The sequence below is a fragment of the Musa acuminata genome, chromosome BXJ1-3, assembly GCF_036884655.1.
Source record: "Musa acuminata AAA Group cultivar baxijiao chromosome BXJ1-3, Cavendish_Baxijiao_AAA, whole genome shotgun sequence".
NCBI lineage: Eukaryota > Viridiplantae > Streptophyta > Magnoliopsida > Zingiberales > Musaceae > Musa > Musa acuminata.
Genome location: NC_088329.1, coordinates 7,173,479 through 7,189,316, shown reverse-complemented (window position 1 = coordinate 7,189,316; position 15,838 = coordinate 7,173,479). Strand labels below are relative to the sequence as shown.

At 36.2% G+C, this 15,838-nt stretch overlaps 1 protein-coding gene across 3 annotated transcripts; it reads left to right on the top strand.

Annotated features, from left to right (window-relative positions):
* Nucleotides 1-3,211: 3,211 nt before the first annotated feature.
* On the top strand, nt 3,212-15,567 carry LOC135619683 (phosphoinositide phosphatase SAC3-like). Of its 3 annotated transcripts, none has more exons than XM_065121949.1 (16): nt 3,212-3,808; nt 4,697-4,901; nt 4,993-5,158; nt 5,684-5,906; nt 6,817-6,893; nt 7,090-7,277; nt 7,343-7,437; nt 7,578-7,711; nt 7,817-7,945; nt 9,758-10,136; nt 10,837-10,958; nt 11,094-11,207; nt 11,803-12,003; nt 12,354-12,494; nt 13,304-13,412; nt 15,112-15,567. In XM_065121949.1, the coding sequence occupies exons 1-16, from the start codon at nt 3,725-3,727 to the stop codon at nt 15,226-15,228; spliced, it is 2,484 nt and encodes an 827-aa protein (XP_064978021.1). In that variant the 5' UTR covers nt 3,212-3,724; the 3' UTR covers nt 15,229-15,567. The 3 variants fall into 3 exon arrangements, with proteins under 3 accessions (XP_064978021.1, XP_064978015.1, XP_064978009.1); XM_065121943.1 differs by having other exon boundaries at nt 9,755-10,136; XM_065121937.1 differs by having other exon boundaries at nt 9,713-10,136.
* The last annotated feature ends 271 nt before the right edge of the window (nt 15,568-15,838 follow it).

The window sequence follows — 15,838 nt, the reverse complement described above, 5'->3', positions numbered from 1 at the left end:
GATCGAGTACACAATCTGTTCTGCAACACTTGCAGAGCTCCAAGGGATTCACGTTCTCAACAATCTCTCTGTCTCTCTCTCTCTCTCTCTTCAATAGACAAACAAGACAACCCATCCGAAACTACTGTTTAAGATCACGTTCTGATACGCACCAAGATCTGATGCGCTGGGTATCATGTGGTAGGTTCTTCTGAGCACAGTGGACATGTCTGCGGACTCGGTGGGTTGACCTGACAAGTTTCTGATACGTGGTCAATGTTCACTTTTCACATCCAATGTCACTCATTTCTTCCTTTCAAAGCTCAGTTTCAATCTTTTTGAGGTTCTCTTTCTTTGAACAGAGGTTGAGATGATGAATCCTTCAGCATCCACATGTCACAGATGCTTGCAAACAAGTGCAGTAAATATGGAGAGGCAGTGATGTGACGGTTCCCTGTTGCAGAGTTCATCATTAAGTGTTGGCGTGATTGACTCGAATGATCCAAGAGCTTCTCTGGTTGTTCACATGCTCACAACTACTTCCTTTCGAGGGCATCAACAGCTTGGTGATGGAAACAGATGACGAAGCCTATGCTCATCGCATCGACTGCGTCGACCACCAGCCACATGTGGGTTTGCATTGCAATCATATCATCAAACACCTGAAACACAAGTGAATTTTCAGAAACTGAAGCTTCATTTCTCAGAAGACGAAATGCTAAAAGGTGAAGTAGAAATTATTTCTTTTCCACTAAATCGAGATACAAATCCAGGCATGACAGGTGCATGGTTATGTGATGGTTTAGCCACCTGAGCTGGACACCTATGGAGACTTGAGAGAAAAGCTATGCATGCAAATGTAGACATGAGAAAGAAAGGCCTGAGAGATGTGAATGGTATCAAGTTCCTGAAACACAAAGTTTTGCAGAAACTGTGGCTTCATTTCTTTTCAGTTGCAGTCCAATGTGGATGTAGACAGCATTTAGACGGAAGAAAAATATATCTTTCACTGAATTGAAACACCAGTCCAAACATGAGGAATCTGCAGGCCTCCAGAGGCACCAACCAGCTGAGTTGCATGGCCAGAATTGGCTCCGAGGCCTCAAAAGTTGGCAGCAGTAAAATAATCCAAGGAAAAAAGTTGCCATTTGGATCTTCCATTTGACAGAGCCTGTGGCAGCGGACGGGTGACAGGGATGGACATGGATGACCACACCGAGGCCGGCAAGCGCTTCTGCCTGCAAAGCATTAATAAGTCACAAGGCGGTTGGGAGAAAGCTTCACATATGATGACAGCCTATCATAAAGCTCTTCATCGACAGGTGAGTGCAAGCCACTCGGCCATCTCCCGCATTTATTAATGGCCTGTAAACCCTTGGATCCCATGAAGCCACGTTGACTACAGCCTTGGGTGCATCTTCCTCCCTTTCTTTTCATGCAGAAATATCTGTGGTCTCGTCATTAGTACAACAAATCAGGCAGATGATGAGTTGGTCTTCCTCCCTTGGGTGCTCGTTGGAAATGGACTTGCTACAGCTTGGGGGTGGGTGATTTGGGAGTGTCACCATCAATCTCCCCTTCTCTTTGTTGATTATGAACATTGACCATGGAATATTTAATCTGCTTCATTTTGTGTTTTTGTCATCATCCTTGTGATGCTATTTAATCTGTAACATTGTTATTTTTATCCGTGAAACAAATTCCAGACATTGGATCATACCTCAATGCTGACCTCCTTTAATGGTGGACTCGAACAGGAAGGAGGCTGTCATTATTGTGGCTTCTTCCTGTCATTGATCCAACCGAATGGTGAGTTCTGTTCCATCTCCTGCTTCAAATGTGGACTTCACAGCTCTGCAAGACATTCTCTCATTCGACTTCTCTGCAATTGACCCAGCTGTATGAAACACACAAATAGTCTTCACAGATCAAACAACAATGTTTCTTCGAGGAGGAGAAGTTCTCACGTCAGATACAGTAAGCCTCCGAGAGACCAAATCCTTATCATGCCTGTTTCATTTGCTTTAAAATGATGCTAAAGCTGGCCAAAGAGCATTATCAAATAATTTCCAAGGAAAATAAAGAAGACGTGCATGAATCTAAGTTGATCATTTCCCATTCTGTGACCCATTCTCTGACGACTTACAAATTGGTGCTTGTCGAGGATTGCAGGTGGAATGAGTTGACAATAATTGGTGCCAATTATATGCCCTTCTTTGCACTCAATCAAACAAAGGATACCCTGTTTCCTCTTCTTTACAGTATTTTGAGAGACAAGCTTGGAATCTACTATATTATCAGCCAACATAGTAAATTTAGGTTCTTTTACATCTAAAACTAATGATCCAAATACCAACAATAATATAGATGGAGTAATACAGTAAATTTAGCTCGATATCGATCAGTATTTAACAGCTGATTATTTTTCTGAATGATATAGATGGATTAACTAATTGATGTGTTTTCTTTTCCTTATTATTATTATTATTTGTTTGCATGCCTAAAAATAATTGCTTTACTCATGGAATTTTGCCGAGAAGGAATGAATATATGGAATATTCGAGTTTCCGGGAAAGAATGATCACATAAATTATAATTAATTGCCTTCCATTGCTGCTTACTTATTAATTAATGTGACCAAAATTGTGTGGAGGGCTGAGGAAACGTGTGACTCGTTCAAATCTAATGATTGAGGCGGGCACGACAACGACGAGGCGTAGTAAAAGCCTCGCTCTCACGTGCTCAACTCGGGAACCCGACCGAGTCGACTCAGTGAGCACGGAAGATTAGACCCTGTCGTATGTGTACATATGAATTAATAACATATTGTCTTGATTTTTAAGAGATAAAAAATAACATTATTTATTTATTTATTTTTGGGAAGAACATTCTCTCTCTCTCTCTCTCTCTCTCTCTCTCTCTCTCTTATAGGTCACATAAATTAAATCCTTCTCAACATTCTTATTCTCGAAACATGTAAATGGGAATCACAAGCTTTCAAGAACATATCCAACACTAAACTTGCAGTGTGTTCCTCATTACAAGCCAATCATCCTAGGGAATGCTTAATGCTACATTAAGGAGAGCATGAGATGATGGATGAGGTGAGGCAACTGATTCAGCTCCGAGTTGTGCCTGACTCGTTGTTGGACACGATAAAACGCAACAGTAACATAACAAATGCCTTCCATATTTGGTTACACTTCATATGAATATAATAGAAATAGAGAGAGAGAGAGAGAGAGAGAGAGAGAGGTCTTTGTTTGGTGATTGGAATTCGTCGTCTTCGTTGTGTTCTTTTCCGGTTATTTTGCTCTCCTCCTCCCAACTCTTTGCAATTGGAGGTGGGGGTGTGGTGGTCTCCTTTGTTTCTTGTTCTGTTCCCCTCTTCCAATTACCGAAGCCCCGAAATCTGTCGATTTTGTCGTGATTTTGTGCTCTGCCGCATCTTTTTCGGCTCACAAGCTCAAAGATTCGATCTTTGTTTCACGAGATCAGAAGTTTCTGGTTTTTGATTGTTTTGTCTGCTCTTCTCTCCGTTTATTCCTGCTCTGGTTTATTGGATGGAAGAGGGGGGATTGGGGGAGCGGTGAGTGGCGGCGGAGAAGGGAGGCGAGAGGAAAAAGATGCTGTATTTGAAGCAGCCGCGGGGGAACCTGGGACTGCGGCGGCGGACGGCCTGATCTCGGAGGATTTGGATGTCCAAGTGACGTGGTCCGATCCCGGAGCTCGGGATCCGGACGGAATGGCAGCAGAGGGCGGGGTGGAGGCTCGGATCAACGACGCCAACTGCTACCTCCAGATGTTTGAGCTCTACGAGACTCATTCTGTAAGAAAAACTGACTCAAAAAGATATCTTTTCCTTCTGAATCTGACTTGGTTATAATTTCGTGGTCTCTTCTTTGTTTTTCTTAATTAATCCCATTGCTTAATCATCAAAAGATGCGATTTTGTGTTTTTTGCTACGTTCTTTGCATATTTTGATTTTGGTTTCTTTGATGTTGTTCGGTTTATTCTTTTTTCTTGGAACATATGATCTATATGCAAACGGTAAGGATTTTTTTCTCGGCCCGTCTGTGGTAATAAAGAAATTTTAATTTCTTGGTTACTGTTGAATCTGAGGAAAGTCAACTCCCATTATCAATGAAAATTTACCAGCTTATTCATCAGTTCCTTGCCGCGGTGACTAACTGATGCAATGATGCTTATATTTTGACCCAACACTGCATTTTGCTTTTCTTATATTGACGTTGGTTCCAGAATTTAGTTGCTTTAGCTTCCATATTTTGGTTTTTTGTTACTTATCCTTTCTCTGGGTCTTCAGCATATGTTCAAACAGTGCTAACAGTCACCATCTAATGTGGAAGTCCTTCAATTTACCCTCCCAGCATAAGTTAGTCCCATAGTGATCTTATTTTGGATTTCTAGTTAAATTAGAGGTTCTATGTTTCTTACTGCTTTTTAAGTTACATGGAAATGTTTGGTTATATGTCATGTTTAATTTACTATCATCTGTTCTTGGGAGATTGATAAAAGATTAAATTACACTCTATGGTATTCTTATTTAATCATTTTTTTTTTTTTCCATTCCTGCAAACATTCAGATGAAGGATGACGAGTTCCATTATATAGATGTGTGATGCTAGAATTTTTTTCTTGTTCATTGTTTTATGATCCTACAAAAATACTAATATTTGTTTGCTGCTTTATGCTGCAGAAATTTTATATGATTGGAAGGAACCAAAGTAAAGCATTATGGAGAGTATTGAAGATTGATAGGTCAGAATCTTCAGAACTTAACATCTGTGAGGACTCAACCACATACTCAGAAAGTGAATGTAAAGAGTTGTTAAATCGAGTACATGAGGGAAACAAATCGACTGGTGGACTAAAGTTTGTCACCAATTGTTATGGTATTGCTGGTGAGTGCAATCTCAATTCATTATTGATTCATTGGGTATTTTGTTGTTTTCACTCTGAATAATATTATACTGAAGGATTTTTTTTTATCAGGATTTGTTAAGTTCTTGGGGCCTTACTACATGCTGCTCATAACCGAAAGAAAAGAAATTGGTGTTATATTTGGTCACACAGTTTATGCTGTGACTAAGAGTGAAATCATTGCAGTTCCAAATTGTAATGTCCAATGTGATATGGCTAATGCTAAGATGGAGTACAGGTATGTCACTCCACCATAATTTTCATTATTTGTAAAGCTTGTAGACTTTGTGTTTGTGGATGAAAATGTTTTGTAACATCAGATTTATTTGGTACTTACAATGATAATTCAGATGTTTTGCTTTTAATTTGGAATTATATGCAAATTGGAAATTTCCAAAATTTACATTGTTACTCATAATTTTCAGAAACCATACCCTTGTCCATTTACTTGAAAAAGACATTAAAATTTGATTGCTTTTAGTTATGAGAGTAAGTCATATGTAATTAATAACTCTCCATTGTAGTTCACTGTAGTAGAAGATTCTCTATGTATTATCAACTTATTGTTTTTTGGGATTTAATATATCTAAGTTTCATGCATTTTTGAAATTTTACATAATGGAATAATGTTTATTTATTATTTTCTAGTTAAAATTTCGTATGATGCAATGTATTATACATTCTTGATCCTCGTGTAGAACAGTTTTTTTTCTTTAGGATTTCTGTAGAGTATTATCAGAACTAAAAAAACATTTGCTGACAGATACAAGAAGCTCTTCGGCATGGTGGATCTTACGAAAGATTTCTTCTTTAGCTACTCATACCACATTATGCAAAGCTTACAAAAGAATGTTTGTGAGAGTCAAAGCGGGCACATGATATATGAGACTATGTTCATTTGGAATGAGTTCTTGACCCGTGAGGTTCATCAACGTCTCAAGAATACTCTATGGACAGTTGACTTAGTATATGGTTTCTTTAAGCAGGTAAAATTCAATTCAGTCAGTTTTGGATGTATAAAAAGATATTTTAACCTTTTAATTCTTTCTTTTCTATGTTATCCCATCAACAACTGGTGAAAAACATCATAAATGAATAATATTAGGAATCTCGATTGATCAGTATTTTCAGATGAACTAATAACTCATGATGGAAATTTTACTAAGCCATATTTTGTTTATTTTAAATGATTATGGTTTGTGATAAATTAAGATTTTTGAGGATGCTTTTGATTGTTTTATGTTAATAGAATTGAAGGATTTACCTTAACTTATAAATGCATTTTGACCACCAAAATGTAGAATAAGGCACAAATTTGAAGTAGAATTGTTTGTTTTCTAGTGAAACAGTAGAATTTTCTGAGACTTCATTCAGGTGCCAGTGAGTAAATGTTGCATCTTATTCAGTGAGAAAAGGTGCCATTAAGGTCAAGAAGACAAAACACAAAAATCTGAAGGTTAAAAAGCCAAATTCATTACAACCTGTGAGCAAATTTATATCTTCAGTTTCCTTGCCATGTTTCTGTAAGATATAGAATTTTTTTTGAATGATAAGAGCAGAGATAGAAGGAAAGTGCTCAGCCGCTCATATTAATTACAAATACATCTTATTTGAACCTTTCATTTTACTTGATGTCGGTGTGCTTATTTCTTTAAGATGACCACAAACTCAATATAGTTTTTGCATTTCAATATACAAAATTGCTACTTATGCAACCTATCTTGAGAAAGTACAATTATTGTAAATGTCAAATAACAAGAATATTATAATTAAACATTATATTGGTGCATGAAATTTTACTACCTTCTCATTCTTGATTACATTTGGGTTTCACGTTATGTTTTTCTATTTTTATCAAAGAATCAACAAATAATTGCTGTGGTTTCTTTAACTCAGGTGAAACTTTCAATTTGTGGAAAAGATTTTTGGTTGACTCTCATTGCTAGGCGTTCACGACATTTTGCTGGGACCAGGTTGTTATACTCTTTCATTATAACATTTATATTTCATGTTTCTCAATGGACTGGATTTGTTAAGTCCAAGTAGTGAAGAGTAGCTAGTTTTCATTGCAATATAATTCAGGAAAATTGGCTTTTTTTTCGCTTGTCATTGAGCTTTATTCTTGCTTCATCTTTGATTCTTGACAACACTTTCGTTCCTGTGGATAAGGTATCTGAAGCGTGGTGTTAATGGAAATGGTAGCGTGGCAAATGATGTTGAGACAGAGCAGATCGTCTTTAAAGACATTCCTGGAGGAACTCCAACATGTCTTAGTTCTGTAGTTCAGAATAGGGGTTCCATACCTCTTTTTTGGTCTCAAGAAACCTCAAAACTTAATCTGAAGCCAGATATTATCTGTAAGTTTTGAAAATCAACAACATGTTCCTATAAGCAATTATCTTACTGTTTTCCCCTTTCACAGTGAAGAAAGATAAAGATTATGAAGCTACCCGACTTCATTTTGAGAATCTTGCAAACAGATACCGAAACCCTATTATTATTTTAAACTTGATTAAGGTATGTCTTATAAGACTTTTTAGTTTCTTCTCATGCATAAAGCACATGTGGTCCAATTCTGTTAGTACTTTCACATTTTTAGAGTCATCTGATGACCACTGCACTCTTGTCACCCTTTTTTATCGTTGTTTGTTTAACAGTCAGAAGAAAAGAAGCCTAGGGAATCTATTCTACGATCAGAATTTGCCGATGCAATTGAATTTATAAATAAGAATCTGTCAGAAGAAAGTCATCTAAAGTACTTACATTGGGACCTTCATAAGCATTCTCGAAGGTAACTGGTTTCTTTTGATATTTATTTGTGTGATCCATAGTTGCATACTTCTTGGAAAGAAATAATTGCTAAATCATATAAATCTGATAAGATATTTTATTACAGGAAAGCTAAAAATGTGCTTACATTGTTGGGAAAAGTGGCATCACGTACTTTAAAGTTAACGGGCTTCTTTTATTGTGAAACGGCACCAGCACCAAGGCATGAAGGTGACTTAAGGTGGCCCAATTTTGTGTAAGTATTCCACTTATTCTGCTCAAATAGACTCCGTAGATAAAGCAACTGCCTTTTGTTAATTTTATGTAAGTTTGTCTATGTCAATACAAATATGTACTAGAAGCAACAAAATTTACATGTTTTTTCTACTGTAAGAAAAAGACTTGTGACATTTTAACTTTTTGTAACTCTACCTCCTTATTATACCAAAGATTATGGATATATCTGATATCTGACCAATATTTAGATTTAGTTAACATCTCTCACTTTTGTGTTATTATTTAGTGAATTCTCTAGCTTTAATTGTTCTCACCATTTTCTTTTCATTTTGGTCTTGTTTTTTTGCATTCTTTTTGACAGTGTATTTGCCCAACAAACCTATCAAGCCTTTGAATAACCAAATATAGTCATTCAAAAGCAAGAAACCTGCTTGTGAAAATACATCTTGCCAACATACCCAATGTTAGAATAAAAGTTCGAGTTGTGTTTTTCAATATATTGCCTCTAGGAAGATTTATCATGTAATGTAATTGATGTATGCGATGAACAAATATAAATTTTCTTTGATCATTTAATCTTTTGGCTTCATTATTCTGCATCTTATGTTTTCGGGTTTCACCATATAATTGTACTTATATTTTGTTGTATCATATTTGGTGCTCATACTTTATAGTTTTGCATGAAGTTGAATTTTTGTTACTTCTGTCTAAGACTCTAAATCTTGTTTGATCATTTCCAAGTATTGTGGTAGATATAGATGTACATGATGTTTTAAAGTTAAGTACCATGATCTATGTGACACCTTGATTGGGTCCTATATTGAAAGTCAAGGATGGTTACAAAGGTATAGAGGGTTAGATGAGTCTAGTAATGTAAACCTAGGTTTGAAGCAATTTGAGTCACGTCATTCGTAATCATCAAGTTACATCGGGTAAAGTTGTGACAATTGGTATCAGAGTTGACTAGTTTTTGGGTATGATAAGGAATTATGTTGGAAAACCTTACATGTACTTTATTCTATAAAAATGGGTCTTGGGCTATGACAAGGACATTAATTGAGGAAGATTGTTTTGTTCTACATTAGAAATGGGAGGATGGTTATGAGGCCCTCTTTTAAATGACTACGGTTTGTGATAATTTTCTTATAGTATATGATAACTAAGCATATGCTAGCCATCTATTACAAGCTCTATGCAACACTGCTTGGCTCAAATTTAGACATTGAGATGATTGGTTGCTTTTGCATTGGAGATTAATCATAAAAAAATTTAGCATCATGAATTATATCTCAAAATTGCATTTATATAGATGAAATTAGACTTGCTGTTTAGATTTATGTTCCACGCCATCTATACAAAGGGATGAGTTTATTGCAAGCTCTATTCAACATAATTTGGCCCAAATGTAGGCATTGATGTAAGTAATTGTTTCTTGTTGGAAAATTGTCATAGAACTTCATCTAATGTCATGAATTATATCTCAGAACTGCATCTGTTTGTATGGTATTAGATTTGCATGTTAAGTTTATGTTCCACATATATATGCAAAGGGATGAATCTGTTTTTTCTAATATATGACATTTTAAGAATTATTGTTATATTATTGACTAATTGTTCATTATTTGAAAACATTGGTTGTGTTTTTAAACCAAGCAATATGGCATGGACTTTGACTAAAATTATTTGCTTTTATCATATTGGGATTTGGGCCATTATGTCTACTTTCATTTATATTGATATAAATGACCTTTGAATTCATCATATAAATTGCCTTTTTTATGTTTAGGATGGATGATGTTGGTGACTGTTTGTGTAATAATCATTGTAGCAGTAGTGGCGGCAACACCACTGGTACAGATGACATTGATAAGTTTGAAGATGGAACCCAAGAAGATAATATGGATTCTGATATATCTGGATTGGAAACAGCACAGGTTCAAGTTAGCAATGGTGGACATTGCTCAGTTAAATCTCTTAGGTATCAGACAGGTGTTCTGCGAACAAATTGCATAGATTGCCTAGATCGCACAAATGTTGCTCAGTATGCCTATGGTTTAGCTGCACTTGGGCATCAACTTCATGCACTGAATTTATCTAGTTTACCAAGTATTCATCTAGATGCATCCTTGGCTGATGACTTGATGACATATTATGAGACAATGGGCGACACACTTTCTCTGCAGTATGGTGGTTCTGCTGCTCATAAAAAGGTACCTTTTTCCCTGATGTCACCTAGTTATTAATTCTAGTTCCTCGAAAGTTGAAGCATCATGGTAACTGCAATATTTTTGTAGGATATCCCTTTTTGCTTCCAATTCATTTTCTAACACTTTCATTTGAATTCATTACTTACAAATAGTTATATCCTGTTTTATTATTGGTTAAATTAACAAGGATTTGAGCCTTAGAAGTAACATTAACTTGGGCCTCTCGGGAATCATAATAATGGTTGCAATTACCTACATCTTATCTTATGTTTTCTTGTATTGAATCTTCTTGACCTTTTGTCATGCATGATAAGGAACATTTTATCTTAAATTGACAGACATTTCCATTACCAGTTATTCCTCTTTTGGATGGAAGAATCACAATGAACTAATCAACTATGGTTCGGATCCTTTTGAAGTTTGATTTTAGTTAAGAAGTTGCAATATCATAACTGATATATAACCATTACGGTTCTAAATTTTTGTATATATATATATATATATATATATATATATATATATATATATATTTGGACAGTTGTGCAAGAAATTTCTTTCGATGCACATGTCGGAAACTAATACCACTAGAAGTTCCCTGTAGAAAGGTTATATTTTGTTAATCTAACCTGTTTGCTATTTTAACTGTCGATAATGTGCAGTTCCTGGTTTACGTTTAATAGTTCATATTTGTAATACTTGGTAGATTTTCTCTGAAAGAAGAGGTCAATGGCAAGCAGCAACCCAATCTCAAGAGTTCTTCAGAACACTTCAAAGATATTATAGCAATGCCTATATGGATGTCGAAAAACAGGCTGCAATAGATCTGTATGTATAAGTTTTTCCATTGAAATTTTTTATATCTCACATTTATGTACAAAAGGATCTCCATTTTTGTGCAAAATACAATAGTGTATTATGTTCTGCCTAGAGATGCCAACTTATTGCGGTTATGACATGCAGATTTCTGGGACACTTTCAACCTCAACTTGGTGAACCAGCGATTTGGGAGCTTAATTCACTTCAGCATTATGGTTTTGGGAAAAATGGCCATGCTTTTACTGATGAAAATTCGAGGTATTATTAGACATATTTTGTGCATTATACTGGAATGTGGTTGTTTACCTTCACTGAGTTAAGACTTTCATCTTCATAATTCCATCTACTTATCTGGTTATAATGGGCTGTACTGTATTTGGTTTCCTCAATCAAATCATCATCATCGAGACTTTATTTCAGCTATCCTTCTGTGTTGTATATATGTATTGTTGCAACGAGAAGAAATATCACACTAGCAATTAGCTTTCTCAAACTTCATGACTTCTAACTAATTATATGATTTTGTTTCCGAAGGCATGCTCGTTATACATTTTACTTGCCCTTGCTGCATGTTCCTATTGTCGTGTTATATCAGATCATGGATTGCATTCCACTTTTAGTACTTTTGAAATATGTTTGATCTCTTTTCCTCTTTCCATACTCTGTTCCTATATGCTCCATGACTTTTAAGTTTAGTAGGTATGACAACAGAGGGATAAAAGAATCAGACAAGTTTGTTTAATCGATGATTTTTTCGGTTGATATCCCAATGATATGTATGGTTCTCCTGATCTTTGTATCTGCTATATGCTGCAGCTATCTTTTATCATGTTAAATATTGGTGTTTATACAGGACATTTATCAGAAGATCACTATCAGATGGAAATATACTCCATGAAAGCTGTACTCCTCTATCCAGCTGTGGTTTTGGCCAAAAAGACCTCTCATGCTCAACATTATCTGAAAGAGAACATCAAGAGCAGGCCGAGTGTTTATCTGATTCAAGTTTATCAACAGAAATTTCCAAGTGTGATGCAGATGTATCACATCACAGGTTAGCTACTCATTTTAAGTTTATTTCTGATTGTGTGCATAGTCAAAATTGATGTGATTCCCTTGGAAATAGTTTTTTCTATTTTGTTGTATCTAATAACAACATATTCAAAATGGCAAACTACATTCTACCTAAAATTCATTCTAGTAACTATTTGCTGGTGGAGTCATTGATCTGAGAGTTTAGTGTGCTCATATCTATGATCTCATTAGGAAATGGGGTTGGTGGCCATATCTATTTATTTGGCATTCAAGCTTGCCTTGCATTAGCCCTTTGAGATGTATGGGGAAGAGAATTGTTAATATTTGCATCACCATACTAACTATACTTATTTTTGGCTATCTTTGTAGGCACAATTCCATGCTGTCTCATGGGCAGCTTTTTGCAGATAGTGCATATAGTTACTTGTATAAAGATTGGCAGTCAAATTTTCTGGGCCTTGATTCACTTTTATCTTCTGGTAACTCTTTTGAGGGAGAAATAAATGACAGGTAATACCTACCTCTGTCTCCTTGTTGCAGGTTGAGATGTTTCTTCTGCTAGTAGTTTTCCTAAATGGTTCATTCCTAGATTGCATAACATCTTTGTTTTGCCGGACAGCATGTTTTTTGTGGTATATTCCTCGTAACAAAAATACCTTTGTGCCAAAGCATATTTTAATTATTTTGAACATTAAGGCAGCAAAATTCCTTGACTTTTATATTGACCATCTAGCCACTATAGAGTATAGACAGTCCATTCTCAAGAATCTGAACAATTGCCAACTGAAACCTAAATGATGGAAGCAATATAATATTTTTGAAACCAAGCATTAGTTGACAAAAGAAAAAAGAGCTACAGTTGATTGATTATCAAACTATGATGTCAGGAGATAATTGCTTCGTTAAATAGCCTAATGCAATTTTAACCCATAAAAAGATGTAAAACTAAAGACAGCAATGCTCTCTGTGGTTGGGGTAAGAATGTTTCAAGAAAAGAAAAAGTTAAAACACAGAAGACAAGGATAAGAAACCTCATGAAGGAAAAGTAATCATGGGCACAATATCGAGCCTAGGCAGAAACATCGATTTTAAATATCTAAAAATAATTGTGGACTCCGCTTGTTCAATGCAGAACCTGATAAGCTAATTAGGACCATGATTTAAAGGTTCTAATACATTCATGTGTCTGTTTGTGTGCTAAACAATGCAATTCATCCGACAAAATATTGTTTCTAAGCTTTAGTCTCTGCACAACCTATTTTTCCTTAGGATGCAAATAAACTTTCTGTGATCTTGATATTTTTGTTATGTGTTTTTAGGTCCATAATACTGAACTCTGCAGTCAAGAATCATCCTTCTAAACATGTCACCAATGGCAGAACTAATGAAGCAGCCACACTTCTCATAGAAAATCGGTTTATCATAAAGGTACAAGATTCCGTTCTTTACTTGTGAAATGACTTAGAATCAGTTTCTTTGGTGTGTTCTTCTTAATCCAGAATCCAGATTTGATTGATTGAAAAATGACCGATCAGGAAGGGCTGCTTGTATGATTTTTTGGTTAACTGTGAAAGAAACCCTAATTAATTGAGTTGTGTGAAAACTTGGGTCTTTAATTAGACCCAGCAAACATGAAAAATACAAGGCATAAGAACAAACCGGACATAGCCGCAGTGACAGAGTTGAGGCAGATACGCCTTCGGTGAACACATTGCTAACACATTACTGCATTCACTACAAAAGAATGCATATTCGAAATGGCACATACATATGTTAGATCAAATGTATGCCATGGAATTTGAGAATTTAAAAAATAATCTTGATCTTGACACTTGGAAAGTTCAAAAAACGAACACGATTGGTCTCTGAACAAAAATTTTATGTGATTAATTTTAGTGTGATATTTTTTTTAACAAATAACAGATTTGCTACTTGCTTCATGCAGTTGATATTCTTCATAATTAAACATCTCATGCAGAAGTCAACAACGTCCAAAACACATGATTCTTCGATTGAGGGTATCTAAATTTCGTGGATTAATGATGTGGTTTTTCAGTTTCGTATTTTATTGTCTTTCAGATTGGAATTGTAGCTCAAATTATTTTTCGATATGTATTGATAGGGCCAACTTAGTCCCACATCGGTTGAGGAGTGGGGGAGCCAAGCGCTCATAAGGCAGCCAAGCCTCCCTTACCCTCAGAGGCGCCTTTTGGAGCTCATACGCTCCGAAAGGACAAAACCCTTTGGCGCTCATACGCCCAAAGCGGACAATACCTCGCACGCCCATGGGCTGCACCGAGACAGGCTAATTGGTCCCCTATCAGGTAATCCCCTATCAGATTACCTGATAGGGCCAACTTAGTCCCACATCGGTTGAGGAGTGGGAGAGCCAAGCGCTCATAAGGCAACCAAGCCTCCCTTACCCTCAGAGGCACCTTTTGGAGCTCATACGCTCCGAAAGGACAAAACCCTTTGGCACTCATACGCCCAAAGCGGACAATACCTCGCACGCCCACGGGCTGCACCGATAGGGCCAACTTAGTCCCACATCGGTTGAGGAGTGGGGGAGCCAAGCGCTCATAAGGCAGCCAAGCCTCCCTTACCCTCAGAGGCACCTTTTGGAGCTCATACGCTCCGAAAGGACAAAACCCTTTGGCACTCATACACCCAAAGCGGACAATACCTCGCACGCCCACGGGCTGCACCGAGACAAACTAATTGGTCCCCTATCATGTATTATTGTATTTTATAATCTTAATTAACATCATCGTTTCGTTGTACTTGTTGTGTTAGATGTATGTGTGTGATAATTCAATTCTCAGTTTAATTGTCGATTGATACTTTCATGTATCTAACTGAAATACCAATTGCACCCAAATGGCATTTTGGAGTTAAATGGTGTCACTATTTTATTCATCTTCTAAGATCAAGCTATATGAAATCATAAGTTTTGATTTCATATTAGAAGCTCATTACTGTAAGAGATAAAAATTTCTTAACCTTCTGTTTCAAGTCAATTACCTAATGTTTGCTTTCACTGCAGGGACAAAAGAAAGTCGAGATACTATTTCCTTATAACACTGTCCAGAGGGCAAATAATCTGATTTTTTTTTTTTGGTTGTTGCAGGGAGAAAAAATCGACATACAACTGCCTTACAACACCATTGAAACAGCCAACACTGCAAGCGAATTTTCTGATAGCTTTGCGCAATGGGTTAACAATGGAGAGACTTTATGTCATTAATGCCAACTCATTTGGATCATATATTCTCTAATGTCCCATTCAATCCTCACCTTCTCCCACAAGGATCTAGTGATGCTTTAAATGACAGCGACAGAAGGTATTTCTTCGGAAGGATGTTCTCGGACTCCGTCAACTGTTTTATCTTCCAGAATCGTGTAAAAAAGATCAGGTCAAATGATGTATTGCCACTGCTGTAGTGGTTTGAAGTATATGTATATATACATATAATTCTTTCAGATGGCAGTATGTTTATGATCCATAAGTCTCACCCATGTAAATAATAATATAGCTACTTGTACTCCAATGAGCTTGACAATTACAGCACCAATTCTTTTTCCACTACCAGCTTTGAATCTTGTTTTTCTTTTACTGTGTTGTTGTTTTTTTCTTGTTTACTTGGTTTTTCTTGGTTTCGTACTGACAGGATCCAAATGAAATTGAGCATGGGCAGAGTTGATTTTCCTGCAACTGTTATTTCTTGGAAGTGAAGAATGTTCACCTGTCAGTTGTCATGTATTCATCACCTTTGTCAATCATGTCAATGAATCGATGTAAACAGGAAATAGTAGCAATCTAGGTTTTGTTTTGTACTGATGTTTAAAACGCAGCT

What these genes read in the sequence shown, in the direction of transcription:
- LOC135619683 (XM_065121937.1), top strand. Translation starts at nt 3,725, where the DNA reads ATGGCAGCAGAGGGCGGGGTGGAGGCTCGGATCAACGACGCCAACTGC. An exon ending in TATATGGTTTCTTTAAGCAG is followed by an intron (nt 5,907 to 6,816) that starts GTAAAATTCAAT and finishes TCTTTAACTCAG; the next exon opens with GTGAAACTTTCAATTTGTGG. An exon ending in CTTCATAAGCATTCTCGAAG is followed by an intron (nt 7,712 to 7,816) that starts GTAACTGGTTTC and finishes ATTTTATTACAG; the next exon opens with GAAAGCTAAAAATGTGCTTA.